This window comes from Mycteria americana, chromosome 3, assembly GCF_035582795.1.
Source record: "Mycteria americana isolate JAX WOST 10 ecotype Jacksonville Zoo and Gardens chromosome 3, USCA_MyAme_1.0, whole genome shotgun sequence".
Classification (NCBI taxonomy): domain Eukaryota; kingdom Metazoa; phylum Chordata; class Aves; order Ciconiiformes; family Ciconiidae; genus Mycteria; species Mycteria americana.
The window spans coordinates 8146724-8162339 of record NC_134367.1 but is presented as its reverse complement, the minus strand read 5'-3'; the positions used below and the strand labels follow the sequence as shown (position 1 = coordinate 8162339).

The following is a 15616-nucleotide window of genomic DNA, read 5'->3' as shown; positions in this document are numbered from 1 at the left end:
CCCTGGGAAACCTGGTCTAAGTTGGCCCTGCTTTGAGCAGAAGGTTGGACTAGATGACTTTCAGAGGTACCAGCCTAGATTATTCTATGATTATGGGCCACCAAGAGAATAGTTACATTTTAGCCATTTTTTAAAAACAAGTCTGAGATATACCTCAGGTTCCTTTTTAGGAATTTGTCCAGGGATTACTTGTTTCTCTTAATAGTTTTGTCTTTTCTCTCTACTCTACCTCTTAAGGAAAGAGTCTACCATTTCTTAAGAAATGAGGTAGAGGAAGACAGGGACAGGGCATTGTGGGATTGCTACTGGTAGACTTGTGTTGGTGGCCAGTAGTGGGAAGGGGACTTCCAAGCTCATTACAGAGAGGAGGTCTGCAGGGTTGAATGGGGCCATGGCTGACGCTGACACTGGACATGCTGTAGAGTTCCCTGCACAGATGTCTCTATATCAGCACCACAGTGGTTTCCCCTCAGGCTTGAGTGTGGCAAAGTCAGGATTTGTTTGGCAGTTGCTGTGGCAACCTGACTGCAATCAGCCCTTTTAACTCAGTGTAACTTTAACGAGGCTTTGTCCCCATGCTTTATTTTTGTTAACAACTTTATTAGTGTGGATAACGTCATCCTCTAACAAACCAGGAGAGATTTGGTTCTGCATACTGTTTTCCGTTTAAAAAGATTGAAACTCTGCAGAATTGGAGAGAAAGCAAAGCTTTTGTGTCAAAGGCCTAGAACAGAAAGTGCAACCAGAAGAATTAAAATGGTATGTTGTGAAGGGAGATCAAAGATGTGATTGGTGTGCCATGATGGAATAGGACCTCATACAACCAACTGTAACCCCAACTTTTCCCTTAGTAGCTCTGTGTCTGGGCCTTTCTTGCCCATGATCACAAGTTCATAGGAAAAGTGAGGTTGGAAGGGACCTCAGTTCGCTAGTCTAACCTCCTGCTCAAAACAGGGTCAACTACAAGGTCAGACCAGGTTGCTCAGGGCTTTATCCAGTAAGGTCTTGAAAACCTCCAAGGATGTAGATTGCACAACTTCTCTGGGCAATCTGCTCCACTGCTTGACTGCCCACACAGTGAAAAAGTTGCTCCATATACCCGGTCTGAAACTGTCTTGTTTCATCTTGTGCCTGTTATCCCTGGCGGTATTTAAAAGACATCCCTGGAGGTATTTAAAAGACGTTTGGATGAGGTGTTTAGGGACATGGTATAGTGGTGTTCTTGGTAGTGTTAGGTTTACGGTTGGACTCGATGATCTTAAAGGTCTTTTCCAACCTATACGATTCTGTGATTCTGTGATCTCTCATTCTCCTACCATGCCCCACTGTGAAGGGCCTGGCTCCATCTCCTTGATAACCTCACTGTAGATACTGGCAGGCTGCTATTAGTTTCCCTCAAAGCTGTCTCTTCTCCAGGCTGAACAAGCCCCTTCTTACAGGGCAAGTGCTCCACCTCCCAACCATCTTGGTGGCCCTCTGTTAAACTCACTCCAGTTTATTGATGTCTGTCTTGTACTGGGGGGCCAAAAATTGCATGTGGTATCTAGATGTGGTCTAAATGATGAGCCTGGCTCAGCTGCATTTCCTGTAAACTTGATGGCTATGCCAATGTAAATAAGTGGTATGATTGGACTAAGAGGTTGGAGCATCTGAATATTGCTTCCACTAAGGATATATAACATGGCTGAAGGCCAAATCACCAAGCCTCCCTCCTGCCATGTCATTGTCTCTCTCCTTTGCACCTGTGTGAGATGAGTAATAAAATCTGTGTCCCTCATTGCTTATTAGTTGTGTGTTTGTTAGACTGCACTGCTGTAAATCACCTAAATATTAACTACCTTTCACTAATAATGGTTTTTGTCACGTTTTTTGCAGGTTACATATCACAAGTACTAAAGAATTACACTGACCATGCCTGCGATGGAGAATATGTCTCCCTGAGATGTCCTCACAGAACCACCATCAGCATCCAGTCTTCTTTTTATGGCCGTATTGTACCAAGTCATCAGATGTGTCCTTCTCGCTATCCCCACTCCTATGCAACTTTAATTAAAGAAGATGTTGCCTGTTCAGTTGGCACTTCCCTTCAGGTATTGCATGTGGTATACCATGCATTTTATGGATGGTAACACATCCATAAACTGGATGTGTTAATTTTGAACTTCATCTTTCCTTGACCAGGCAGCAGCTGTCTGTGCTGGTGCTGCACAGACCTGTATTAAGCAGTGCTACCCAGCATGGGAGCACTGACATCTCGCACAGCTTAGTGGGTAATTCATCTTTGTAGTTTAGACAGGACTGAATTAGCTTTTGCTGATGAATTTCTTAATTTTGCTGCAAGTCTAGTCAATAACAGTTCAGGAATGAGGTTGAAACAGAATTACACTGCAAGACCACATTATGTTTGACTGGGTTCAAAGATTTTTTTTTTTATAGTTTTCCTTCCCAATGGTTAGCTTTTTCAACACATTCAGAAGTTGCTGTGGCATTCTTTTTACTTCGGAACTGATCCTATTTCAAGAGGCTTTTACTTTGGTAACTTGAAACCCAGAGACAATGCTTGGCTTTACTTCTTCTGACTCATTTGGCTCTTAGGCCACTGTAAGTGATCATACACCACTTAAGCTTGTAATCTCCCAAGCATCAGTAGTTCATCAGCTCTGTCCGCTTGTGTAGGGGATGTTGACTATATGTATCCTCCCAAGAGCACATGTGATGTCAGCAAATCGAAGGATTATTTGGAAGGTGCCAGTGTTACTCAACTGTCAGTAGGAACAACTAAAATCAGAAACATGAGTTGGCTGATGTTGTTGAGATGAATGGGGTCTGCTCCTGGATGTTGAAGTAAGCACAAGCCTTTCCAAGTGCAGGATTTGGAACTGTGAAAACTTTCGGGCAAAGATCTCAAGCATCCAGTGTGTTTATGGCTATGAATCAATAATAACTCGTAATAAAAATTTATAGCAGAACTAGATTAATGAACCTACAGGGCTAGTGAATAATTTCTTTTATAATTTGGCTAAAGGCCAGAGTTCCCCACATCACTTCTCACTCTTGCATCCAGGGTTTTTAAGAGGAATTTACAGCTTTTTTTTTAAGCTGATACGAGTGCTTTGGCTTCCAAATGTCAGTGGTAAATTCTCAAGAAATTGCACAGGGTTGGTGTTTGCCTGTAGCGTAACCCTTAAGCTGACAGATTTGCAGTTGCTCTCATAACACTGCATAACAAATGACTAAGTTGTAGTATGGGAGGACACAGTCCTTATCAGTGGAAGGTTTTCCCAGATATGATAACGAAAGTTCGTAGTATGACAGACAAGAGGCAGTTGTGTTGTTTAGGGTGGGAGAACATGGACTGAAGACTTTGGCAGAGGCTAGCCTTCCCTTCTTTCTTTTATTGATTTACTGCAAAATTTACTTGGAACATTTCATTTACCAGCGTGATTGATAGCTATGTGCTTAGCCTCATCCCTTGCAGGTGACTTAAGGCATCTGGAAGAACTTGAGAACAGGGAAGATGTAACCTTTGGCTTTCCATGCCATAGTTTTATGTGCAGGAGGGATTTAAAAGAAATCCTTAGCTGCCTGGCTTAGTTCCTTATGTCCTCAGAGCTGTTACCCATTAGCTTTGCCTCCAACACTTACAGTGCATGTAATTACAGCTCCCCTATTTATCAGAGTGAGAATTGTGTTCCCTGTAGGCAGTCTTGCAGCAGATCTCTTGTACAGTAAGTTTTTTACATGACTGAGAGCAGAACTTACCTATTCATTTGATGCAGATGTGCTAGGGAAGTAGCTGACATTCTCTGTTCTGCCACAAATTTCTTGAGGGACCTTGGGCGAGTTCCTGAGTCTCTTTGGAGAAGATCCACAGTGCCTCTTTGGTGGCCCCAAATCTGGCTTTGATACCTCAATGTGCCGTGCTTGGCCAGGGTAGGATCAGTCCAAATGCCAGAGATGAATCTTGTTTTCTTTCTCAATCCTGGAGGGAGTAAGGCCTCTCTGAAGGGCAAGCCAGAAACTCCACAAGCTGAATGGCAAGCTGCCTGCAGCTTGCTGGTAGGAAATGCATGTATGTAGGAAAATTGAAAAGCTGTAGACAAGAAAATTGCGTGTACTTTTGTGGTTTTGAAACTCAGCTATACGGCTGCTGTAGGCAGGACCGATTGTGTGCATATTCTGATCGTCAGTAATTTAAAAAGTCAGCCAAACCAAACCCTTCAAAATTAAGTATATAAAATCACTGTGTCTAATCAAACCCATGACTGTATAAATTTGCTGCTTCTCTGCAGAGTGGCCTGGTGGGAGTATAAGGGGCAGTTATTAATACTATTCCCTGCAAACACTACCTGTGAGTAACAGTTAGTTCCCATTTAGAAGCTCTCTCCCCTGTACATGTCCAGTTCAGACATTGTTTCTATGTTAAAAAGGGAAAAGAAAGGGTTGATTACACTGAGACAACCACTACTAATCCAGCTTTATGTGGTCGGCTGCCAGGATCTCTTGCTTTAGTCACTTGTTTTTGGTTGAAATGAAATGCAGGCCACTTGGGAGAGCGTGTCCGAGACATTAAGGCAGTGACCCCAAACTACACATTTCTGTTATTCTAACACCATAATGTCAGCTTCAGTGGGAGATTTCCAAATGCACAAAGAGCTTGGACATTCAGATTGGGATTTCAGTTTTGATGTGGTTGGTCTCTTGTTAACTTTTAGATCAAGTCACACAAATATGGAGAGATCAGAACAACAAAATAAAGTTGTGTTGAAAGGCAGACATTATTTGCTTTTTAAACATCTTCCCTCAGTTTAACGGGGGAGCCCAGAGTTAGCACAAGTCACATGAGATATATGGCAAGAAGGGAAGAGAGATTTGTCCTGTACTAATGAAGAATCTTTGAGCTATTTTGAAGATAGAAGTGTAGAAAGTTCCCACTCACCCTTTGATAACAGAAGCTAATTTGGGGCACTAGTGCTGTTAATTAACAGTCTGGTCTGGTATTGGCTCTTCTGTGCTTTCCTTGTGGCGTCCTGCAGAAGGTATTCCCGACTGGGAAGTAAAAGAGAGCAGTGTCTTTATGTCCTGGTTTCAGTTGAGATAGAGTTAATTTTCTTTATAGTGGCTGGTATGGGGCTATGTTTTGGATTTGTGCTGATTTTGAACCACAACACCTTATCCCAGCCAGGAGGGCTGGATGGGGGACAGAGAAGAGCAATATCTGGAGCCTTGGTGGCTCTGGTAAAAAGGACCGATGCAGTGCAAACAGTCCTGCCTTGGCAGAGGAGGTCTGTGAGGAGAAGCTTTATGGTTGCTGAACCATCTGTTTTCTTGCTTGTAGGTCAGGAAGAACAGCTGTTAGGACCGAAGTCTATTCATTTTTTCACCCAAAGTAGTAAATTCTTTAATATTAAGGGTCATTAAGGGTCATCATAGAATAGTTTGGGTTGGAAGGCGCCTTTAAAGATCATCTCGTCCAACCCGCCTGCAATGAGCAGGGACATCTTCAACTAGATCAGGTTGCTCAGAGCCCCATCCAACCTGACCTTGAATGTTTCCAGGGATGGGGCATCCACCACCTCCCTGGGCAACCCGTTCCAGTGTTTCACCACCCTCAGGCATGTTGAAGTCATGCCACTGAAAATGGTTGGCAATAAGTAACAGAGTGTTTATCCACATAATTTATGCAGAGAGATGAGTTGTGTGCCCACTAGAAGGTCTACATCACCAGAGCAGGATCATGCAGAGATGTTAGCTTGGGTCCTGAAGGTGCAGAGCTGCGTTAACATAGTCCTGTAAGTGTTGGTGTCGTCGCGATGACCTGTAACTCCCACGTACCTTTACTCCTTTGGAGCAATTGTGCAGGTGCAGTTGGTCCATGCATGCAACCTAATAATTTTGAGAGCTTGAAGATTTTTGGTAGGTCGGTGGATCCTGCTTTCACAGTGGAGTTTTTCTCTTGCTCTGTAATCTCATGTCACCCAGATAGGGTTGGTCAAGCTCATTTTTAATCTGCACAATGTCTGATTTTTAGTGTGAGGGTACAGAGAAGAAGCTAAATTACATTGCTGCACAGCAGGGGGAGACACGGGAACATCTGGAGACACCTTTTACTCCAGGGAGGTCTGCTAGGGACCATCCTCATCTGCTTTAGCCTCTCCCTTATGCTGTGGTTCTCTCGCCTCTCACACTACTGCATACATTTGAATTTCCCTGCCATGGGGACATCTTATGAGATCTTGCCTCTGGGGAAATAAGAAAGCTGATAAACAGATACAGCAGCAGTGTATGTTTATTCATATGAACACATAAACGTTGGCACAGAGGAGAAAGGAGAAATAGGAGTGTTTTAAGTGTTCTGCATTGCCTAATGATAAGTGCCTACTGATAAGGGAATCCCTTTACCAAAAAACCTAGTCACTCCTAGCCAAGCTCACAATACACTACTTGTGCCTGCAAAAATATGTGGAGGCATGTGTATATTTGAAGGAAGCTGCTCAGCTGAAGAGGAGGAGGTTTGGAGTGGCTTGTTTATAAAGCTTTCCTCAACTGCTCATTTCTGGATCAGTATTCCTGGTGTCACTTGTTTTCAGCAATAAACAACTCAAGGTCTGTATGGAAGAATGTTTAATGGTTGGCCTAAAATTATTGCTTGTTACCAGAAAACTAGATTACACTTTACAGCAGACTACCTGCAATATTCTCATTTTGGTAAATTGACAGAAAAGTAAAACCACAGCTTATTTAGAAGGAAAACAGAAAGCCCTGGAGCAAAACTTATTTAGAAGGAAAATAAAAAGCCCTGGAGAAGCACTTATCCATGGTGTTTCTGCTCCCAGATATTTATCACAGAATCACGGAATCATTTAGGTTGGAAAAGACCTTTAAGATCATCGAGTCCAACCGTAAACCTAACACTGCCAAGTCCACCACTAAACCATGTCCCTAAGCACCTCATCCAAACGTCCTTTAAATACCTCCAGGGATGGCGACTCAACCACTTCCCTGGGCAGCCTGTTCCAATGCTTGACAACCCTTTCAGTGAAGTAAAATTTCCTAATCTCCAGTCTAAACCTCCCCTGGTGCAACTTGAGGCCATTTCCTCTTGTCCTATCACTTGTTACCTGGGAGAAGAGACCGACCCCCACCTCTCTACAACCTCCTTTCAGGTAGTTGTAGAGAGCAATAAGGTCTCCCCTCAGCCTCCTTTTCTCCGGGCTAAACAACCCCAGTTCCCTCAGCCGCTCCCCATCAGACTTGTGCTCCAGACCCTTCACCAGCTTCGTTGCCCTTCTCTGGACACGCTCCAGCCCCTCAATGTCTCTCTTGTAGTGGGGGGCCCAAAACTGAACACAGTATTCGAGGTGCGGCCTCACCAGTGCCAAGTACAGGGGGCAGTCACTTCCCTAGTCCTGCTGGCCGCACTATTTTTGATACAAGCCAGGATGCCATTGGCTTTCTTGGCCACCTGGGCACACTGCTGGCTCATATTCAGCCGGCTGTCGACCAACACCCCCAGGTCCTTTTCTGCCAGGCAGCTTTCCAGCCACTCTTCCCCAAGCCTGTAGCGTTGCATGGGATTGTTGTGACCCAAGTGCAGGACCTTGCACTTGGCCTTGTTAAACCTCATACAATTGGCCCCAGCCCATCGATCCAGCCTGTCCAGGTCGCTCTGCAGAGCCTTCCTCCCCTCAAGCAGATCAACGCTCCCGCACAACTTGGTGTCGTCTACAAACTGACTGAGGGTGAGTCTCTTTATCAAAGACATTGTAGGCTAACTTCTGTCCCAATAGATGCATGTACTGAAATCAGCAGGAAGCTGCACTTCAGAGAGCAATGTTTTACCGTGTGACTTGTTTCCCCAAGACGAGCTATGCTTAGCTGGTGCTGTGGAGTCATGTGTCTTGTTAGAAAGATTAGCCAGCTTGGGGAGGGACTGTAGGCATGGCCTGTGGTCTGGGTCTCTTTCAACACTCTCCCGGACAACCAGTCCTTGTTGACAAGAATCACTAGTGCTGCTGATGTGGTATTTCCTTTTGTCCTTTAAGTGAGATACAGGACACCTTTGCTGCCACCGACTGGCTGTCACTCCAGCAGCATGAGGCCACCATACAAAGGGCAGCAGATTCCTTGCATGCTAACCACAGGATTCCCTCCTTTTTATTTGCACCTACCAGGAAGGTTTCTGTGATAGAAAGCAAAGGGGAGCTGACCTTTTCGGTGGCAGAAAGATGAGATAAACTTTCCAGTAGCTGCATGACTCTCAAAGTATGGGCCAGTTGTTGATCACAAAATGACGGGGCTGGAAGGTTTTATAGTTTCCGAAAAGGGTTTTATTTTCCCCAAGTATTCTGGATTAACAGTGTGGGAGAGTAAAATACAAGGTAGAAGAAAATGATTCAACTGCTCTAGCTTTCTTGGTAGGCCAAGGACAGTGGCTACTGCCATGCCCAGTCACAGGATATTGTACAGTCCCACTGATGTAACAGTTCTACGTGGCCTCAACAGGGATTAGGGTCCCGCTGTATTGGCACCGTATAAACTTAGAGAAACGGTCCTTTCTCATGACTCTGAATGTCTATAAGATGATGATGGTCAAGGGAAAAGAGGGAGAAAAATGACAGAAAGGAAGAATAATGGTCATCAGTACCACTGGGAGGAGAGCCCACTGTTCGTCATATTGCATATTAGATCTCCACAGTTTACAGGTAGTTTGAACACGGGAAGTTTCCGTCTCAGAAATGTCAGTGAATTAAAGAGCAGCTCAGGCAACTCTTCGTCATACTGTATTAATTACTTTGCAGAGGATGGTGAGCAGTGAGTTCAGGGTCCAGAAGAGGTTACTGCAGTGCCGAAGTTGCTCTTAAAAATCAGAGAACCAGTGCAGCTTCTTTCATGAATCTTGCCCAGGCTGAAATATAACTCTCTGGCAAGCAGCTCCCCTAGCTAACTATTTGCAAGTAGAAAAACTGCTTGATGCAGAGGTCATAGATAATCTCTAAATTGCCGTATCTTTGAAATCTTTGGCTTGGCTGAAATAGCTCATCAGAGCAGTGTGATTATGTACTGCAGAAGAAGAGACACTGGAGGCAGAGGTGGCCAGTGCAGCCTGTCTCCCTGATGAGGCAGGACTGCTCCCCAGGGTGTAAGCCTCCTAATGCTTTGTTTACTCTAAATTTAAACTTTCCAAGTCATGGGGCTTCCATCATTGCCACTAAGACCCTGCTTGACAGTGTAATGGTTTGCTCTCAATGATTTTTTCCCACTTTATGTTTTAAGCTTTCCCTTTCTTTAATCCCATGACTTTTGGTTATGCATCCTTTTGTATTTCTTCAGCTTAGACCTCCTCTCCCTTTGAAGTTGACCCCGCATACAGATTAAGTTTCCTACTGTTAGGAAATGTAGGTAATGGTTAATTAGGTGATATTTGTAATGCAGCTTTTATCAGGTCCTATTTGCTGAGCACGTTCCTGCTCTTTGTGAATCGCTCTGGGCTTTTTCAAGGCTCTGCCAGAGGAGCTCTGGTGAACCTTGCTGTTGTGTTTTAACATCCCAGCCCACTGCTGCCTGCCCTACTGCTCTGTTGGCATTTACTACTCCTGTAACAGAGCTGGTGAAAGGGAATGTGTGCCCAGTTTTCAGCTCTTTATTTCACAGTCTGGTGTGTTAATGTGCGTCACCAAACGTGTGGGCATAGTTCCCTCCTGCTAACTGCTGTGAGTGCTGCAAGGTCCATGGGAGAGTGATAAGAGGTAGCTAGTGGGGTGCTAAAACCTGCCGTAGATCAGCGGTCAGGATTCAGGGCCTTTGATCTCTTCTTCATGTGATGCACAGATTGAATGTGGTAATTTGGGCAGAGCTGAATTACTTTCTAGTGGAGCAGGCTGGGAAGGTTGCTTGATGAAGTCATAGGCAGGTAACCTATATCTCACCAACAAGGATTTCGCTTCCTCGTGTACTCTGTCCTTCCCTGTTACTGATCCTTGGAAAATCCTCTTACTCCATGGACTTCAGTAATTTGCATGAATGAATAGAGATGAACGTGCAATCTTCAGATAATTGGAAAAAGGACCTGTAAATAAGTTTTCAACTTAAAAGTACTACGTTTGCACTGTGTTTTAAAGTAATACCAACATTCAGGGGTATCTAAAAAAGTATCAAGCTTCAAATGAAACGTGACATGAAGCCATTATGAATGCATTGTGCTGTGTGGCTTTGTAGTGAGAATTCATGCTGCCTTCTTTGCTGTATTTACTTCTTCTCATTGCAAAACTCATGGTGGTGCACCAATATAAGTGTTGGTGTAACTCCACCATCATGGCTATACCCGAATTTGACCTAAAAATGCTTAATCATTTTTTTAAAAATTACTAGTATCTTCTTGTGTAAAATTCTTAGTACAAATCTCTGCCCATCTTCATTTGACTGCACACAACTCTGATCCGTTCATGCAGTTTGCTCTCTGAGTTATTCTCCTCAGCAACATACAATTTGGGCAATTATTTAGTGGGGTTCCTCTGTGTAATTTCATGCCTGACTGACATGCCTTGCAGTCATCCTTATGTTCCTTTGATGATGGAGGCTGTACAGAGAGCAGCCCTGTGGCAAAATCCTAGTTCCCATTGAGTTTCACCATTGGCTTCTATGGGTCCAAAGTTTCACCCTAAGTGTGTTGAATCTATGAACTACTACAAGGGACTAAGAACTGAGATAAGTTTAATTGCCTTGGGTGTTAAGCTCAGTTGTGGTTTATTTTAAGCGTGCAGGGGAAGTGCTTCTTGAAGAGTGATTTGAAGAGACAGAATAAAAACGAGTGCACCCTTGGGAATGGCTGAGGACAGCCTTCTTGCAGAGCTTGCATCCAGTTCCAGATTTAAAAGGTTGTTATCTAATGAGCACAAGCAATTACTTAGCTAATGAGCACAACAAAATGAGCACGAGAAATGTGTTTCATCTGCAATGCCCACTAGAAAGACATGGTTTTGAGCTTGAGGCTGCCCTTGCTTTAAGACCTGGGTCACTGCAGTGAGATTAATCCAGGGCATAAATCACAGGGGTTAGATTAGTGTTTGTTTTACTTGAATTCACATTTCTTGCTCTCTTATCTCCTCTAAATCTTGCAGCTTCTTAGCTCAATCATGAACCAGAGAATGGAATGGGTTTAAACAGCCGCAACTTCCCTCCTGAGCACTGGCTGTCAGCCCTCAGGCTTGATTTACCACTGGAATGCAATTATAAAATGGCACAATGCAATTAATGTGTCTTCCCTCCCCTTTAATGCCAGACAGGCATTCCTCCTCCACCTTCTTCAGTTGGAGTGATTTTTATAATATAATCTAATCCAATGCGAATTTATTTTGCGTTAGTCAGGGGTCTGCCAGATGCAATGACATAAACAGCTGATTATATATCCCGGTTAGGGATGATGCTGTATGTCTGCTACTATTTCTGTGCAAGTTCAGATTGTTTGTGGGCCTCTTTTTGTTTGGTTTTGCGGTTGTGTTTTCCCACCTTTACAGCTGACAGTGGCAGTCAGAAAAACAAGGCAAACGTAAAATGAATTGCCTAAATTTTTCCAGCCATTAAACAAAAGCCGTGTGAGCTCAGGACATTCCCTCCCTACCAAGTAAACCCACAGCCTTCCTGGTGTCAGTCTAGCTGATCATCTGCAAATACTTCACAAACGACATCTGCCATCTGCCAGAGCTCTAATACTGCCTAGAAGTATGATTTTTGAGACTAAGACCAGAATGCCAAGGTCTTGGTTTGTAAGGGCCCCTGTAAACACCAGATGCACTGGACCTGCGGGGGAAGTGTACTGTAGCGGATCGTCTCGTCACTCGTGTTCTGCAGAGTCGCTGTGTTGCACAGTGTTTAAGAAGTTGCTGGTATATAGCCCATACTATGAAAGCAGTGAGGAAGAAGATTTCTGTGTATGCAAAGATAGGTAAAAATTGTATGTACAAGTTTTTAAGTTAACGTTAGGGCTGGTGTAACATCTTTGTTCTTTATTTTTAATCAAGAACGTGGCACAGTCAACCATTGCTAATTTTCTTTTGCATTTTTCCTGATGTATTTTACTGAGCATTGAACATATTTTTTTATTTTACCCTTTACATTATGGATATATTTCATTACGCCTAAGACTTTACTCAAACAGTCTGCAGGAAATCAGAAACCTTAATGATTTTTTATATTTTCAGGATAATTGTTGCTCTTCAGGAGGAGGCAGATTAGAATTACATGAATGAAAAGGAAATATTGATTTATCTCCCCCATGAAATAACTTCTCAGAGTTATGGCTATTATCAAATTAAGTTGAAACTGTAGCTAAACACTAAAACCAATTAGTAAATGGCATATTCAGCCTCAAGAACACTTCCCTTTTTCTATGGTCTCACAATGTCATAGATGACTTTTGCTCCTTAATTTAGGAAATTTCCTAATTAGGAAATAAAATTTCCTAAATTAATAAAATAAATTAATAAAATTTCCTAAATTAGGAAACAAACTTTTCCCTAGGGCTCTGTGTTACTTTGCATACTGCAGGAAGTAAACTCAGGAGGTTTTACTTATGTGGAATAGATGGAGTAAGCAAGAGCTGTCAAAAGTTAGAGCAGAACAAGACAAAGTAGCAATATGTGACGGCTGCCCATGTTCATCATGCTCTGAGGTTGCTAAGTACTTGCCCGCACTCGTGGTGCTGAGCCTAAGGACAGATGAACAAGTGCTGCTTAGGCATCGAAGCTGAGGTTTTCAAAGAGGCTTCTTGTTGGCCTAACTCAGTCTCTGCTGAAACCCAGGGTGGTTTTCCCACTGGTTTTAATAGCACCTATTACGCAATGCTGGAGGCTTTTGAAAATCCCACCCATCTGCTGTGAACAGGTTTGTTGACCAAAAACCTGAGTCTGATGCCTTTGAGGGGAGAAAGCTTCCCTTGTGGGAAAGAAAACATTCGGGGTGCTGCTTCTTTCCCTTTGCTCCATGTTCTTAGGACAGCTTGGGTGTAAACACAGCCGTGGCTGTCCAGTACCAGCAAATCCTTTCAGGTCCGCAGTGATTTGGAGAGGATTTCTCTCCGAATGTGAAACACTGAAGAGTTGTTCCAGTTGTTCTTTGCCTTTTGAGATCAAAAGAGGTATCAGCGTAGAGGCCTCGCTTAAATTCCTTTGCAACTCATTGGATTTTGCAGTAAATTAAATTTCACATGTGACATGAAGTCAACCCTTATGAGCCTAGAGGAAAGAATATGCTGTTTCTATGCATTTTAACGTGACGGTCAAGTTGGGGCTAATGCTCCCAGGCACCTCCTTCAGTGTTCACCTTTCAGCCTTTCCATCCTAAGCCCTGTATTTTGAAACGAGATGCCTGCATTTTATTACCTTCATGAGTGGAAAACAACAGCATATGGTCTCTGCTTGCTAGAAAAAGCCTGAATTGTCTTGGTTTGAACTTTAAAATAAAGGTCAGACTTGAGGCAGGCATGAATTCTTGCATGTGTCAGCCCAAAAGGTGAAAGCTTTAGGAAGTTATGAGCAACCGCAAAGGAGGCAGTTTCAAATTGCACTTGAAACTGGAACAGCTGTTGTTCCTGTTGTTTGGAGGGTGACATTCAGAGTTATAATGCTAAAGATTATATATATATTACGTTCAGGGAGAACTCAAAAATGGAGAGTAGTCACTGAGGCAGAGAGGAAATTGGTTTGGGTGGCGCGTGGTAGAGAAGGAACAGCCTTTATGTTAATGGCACAGGGAGAAGATTGTGGGAAAGTCCAAATATCGAGGTGGGTGTAAGAAAAGGGAACAGGGAGAAGACAAAAGAGACCGGGGGAGTCTAGGGGAATTTCTGAGAAAGGATTTTCCAGTGCCTCCTTGCAAGTGAAAATTAATTGTTTTGGGACTGGAATTCACAGCTCTGTATCGCAGGGACTTAGCGAGGCTGGTGGATTACCTCGCTCTGTGGTCTCAAAATGCTCTGACAGGTTCATGTGTGTCAGGCAAACATTATGGTAATTTTAGAGCTTTAGGGGCTCTACAGGAGTACATAAATGCCACCTAAGCCATCCAGCTGAATTTAAAACTTAATTACTGCCCCACTTAATAATATTCTCTCCCCCCACTACTGCTTTAGAGGATCATAGGGTTAAAAGAAATCATTAATCTTCCTTAATGAAGCTATTTTCTAGCAGGAGACAGAATGTCTTGCCCCTGTGGATTCCGAGATGGAGTTTTTATGAGTGTTATGAATGGGGAAGTGGGGAGCGAGCACTAGAGGAAAAGCAGTGCAGAAGAGAGGCAATAGAACCCAAAATGCCAGTGGTGGGAGGACCCTCCGACTCACGGGCCCTTGCTGAGTTTAGCTAAAAGGAACGTGAGAGTCATGGGGGAAGAGGAGTGAGCCCTATTAAAAACTAAGTTGGCTGTATAACAGTGTTCCCACCACAACTACTAATTATTGGAATACCAGCAATTGCCAAAGCTTTTATATAACCAAGACAAGAGCTCTCTTGAAAGCTGCGGTTGAAATTGTGCATCTCCGAAGAAATCTAAAGCAGAACGGTGGTGGCAGAGTTTGGGTCTCTGCTTTTAACTGCCAAGGCTGATCCACGTCCTCAAAGCTGCTCTTCCTGGGACAGCACTGCCTTATGCTATGATTAAATTGCATGCAAATGTTTCAAAATCTCTGTGACTGTCCCAGTGCAAATCCTTCCTTTTGCATACACGAAAGGGAAAGAAACCCTGCTCCTTAAAACAGTGCAAGGTTTAGTCCTCTCCTAGTCCACAGCTCCTGCAGTACCCACTGCATTGAGCACCGTGGCCTACCTCTTGCCAGGGCCAGTTGAGGAGGCAAGGATGGCCTTGCCGTTCTCCAGCTTGTCTCCATTTGACTATCCCTTGGGTGGAGATACTGAAATGCTTTTTTTCTCTGTTTCTTGTGTGTACCCCCGGCTGCAGAAGATGCTGGACGAGTGCCAGGACAGGCGGAGCTGCCAGTTTCTCGTCAACAGCCGGCTGTTCGGCGCAGATCCGTGCCCTGGAACCGGCAAATACCTCATCGTGTGGTACAAGTGCAGGCCAAGTAAGTATCTCGCTATCGAATCTGTTTGCTCTGGCAAGACCAAAGCGTTTTCACACTTAATACTCTCCAGAGAGGCCTCCTAGGACTTTTTGTTCCCTTCCACCTTTATTTTCGGTGTAACATAACCCCCTGAGTGCGGAGCGTTTCCCCTCTCCCCCTTGCTTGCTGCCTTGCTGGGATGCTGCTGCTGCTGCTGCTCCGGCTCCTTCCTCCTTGCTGGCAGCCCCAGTTGCAGATTATTTTTGCAGGTGCCAGCGAAAGCCTTTGCCAATGCTGAGCTCACGCCGTCGGCGGTGGGTGGGCTGCTCCCACTCCCATCTGCAGCCGTCCTCCTGTCCCAGTGGGCTAGTGGGACGTGTCCCCTCTCCGCCTGCCCCTCCAGAGGGAGTGGGAGCTCTTTGCGTGGGCAGACTTCAGACCTGGGTGCCCAAGGCAGACACTGAAGACGGTGGTGCAACAGGAAGCTCACCTGCCCACGCCATGCCATAAGCCAGCTTTTAATTGCTCCCAGATCAGGCTGGGAAATGTTAACCTGTGTTT

General features: G+C 44.2%; 1 protein-coding gene across 1 annotated transcript in view; it reads left to right on the top strand.

Moving 5' to 3' along the window:
- EVA1A (eva-1 homolog A, regulator of programmed cell death) overlaps positions 1-15616 on the top strand; it is a 214712-nt gene that overhangs the window by 57509 nt on the left and 141587 nt on the right. Inside the window, exons 2-3 of the mRNA XM_075497792.1 lie at positions 1876-2090; positions 14953-15076. Coding sequence (XP_075353907.1) covers positions 1876-2090; positions 14953-15076 — 339 coding nt within the window. The remainder of the gene's footprint in view (positions 1-1875; positions 2091-14952; positions 15077-15616) is intronic.